We start from the raw sequence: 404 nt of genomic DNA on the forward strand, positions 1-404 counted from the left end.
TTTAAATTATTAATAAATAAATAAATAAATAAATAAATAAATAAATGATTTTTAAAATATAATAAAACCTAACCCCATATAAGAGTATATCCTAATACTTCAGTAGTAGCATTTGTTTGGTGCTTCTTTTAAATGCCCCCTCCCCTTACTTTTATATGTATATATCTTGTAGGAGGAGCAAGAAGAAATCATGAAGTCAAGGTCACCTTCGCAACAGTATCTAAATATTGAGGAAATTAAGAAAATGGTTTATCTAAGTAAGGTAATAATTCTAGAATTTAGAAAATATAATATAAAAGAGTACAAATATAGTATATTTGTAATAAATTTGAATCTTTTAAATTTTAAATTTTTATTTGAAAAAATAAAATATGATCTCTTAATATTTTTTTTTTGTCTTATTT

At 21.3% G+C, this 404-nt stretch overlaps 1 protein-coding gene and 1 long non-coding RNA gene across 3 annotated transcripts in view; one reads left to right on the top strand and one right to left on the bottom strand.

Moving 5' to 3' along the window:
- The window catches only part of LOC110263117, a 21,883-nt gene that overhangs the window by 6,445 nt on the left and 15,034 nt on the right, over positions 1-404 (bottom strand). The gene's annotated exons all lie outside the window — the stretch shown is intronic.
- Positions 1-404, top strand: part of LOC107645563 (beta-amyrin 11-oxidase-like) — a 71,936-nt gene that overhangs the window by 2,737 nt on the left and 68,795 nt on the right. For both annotated transcript variants that reach the window (XM_016349620.2, XM_021103817.1), the window contains exon 4: positions 173-262. In XM_016349620.2, coding sequence (XP_016205106.1) covers positions 173-262 — 90 coding nt within the window. The remainder of the gene's footprint in view (positions 1-172; positions 263-404) is intronic.

Source organism: Arachis ipaensis, chromosome B06, assembly GCF_000816755.2.
Source record: "Arachis ipaensis cultivar K30076 chromosome B06, Araip1.1, whole genome shotgun sequence".
In the NCBI taxonomy this organism is placed as follows: Eukaryota; Viridiplantae; Streptophyta; class Magnoliopsida; order Fabales; family Fabaceae; genus Arachis; species Arachis ipaensis.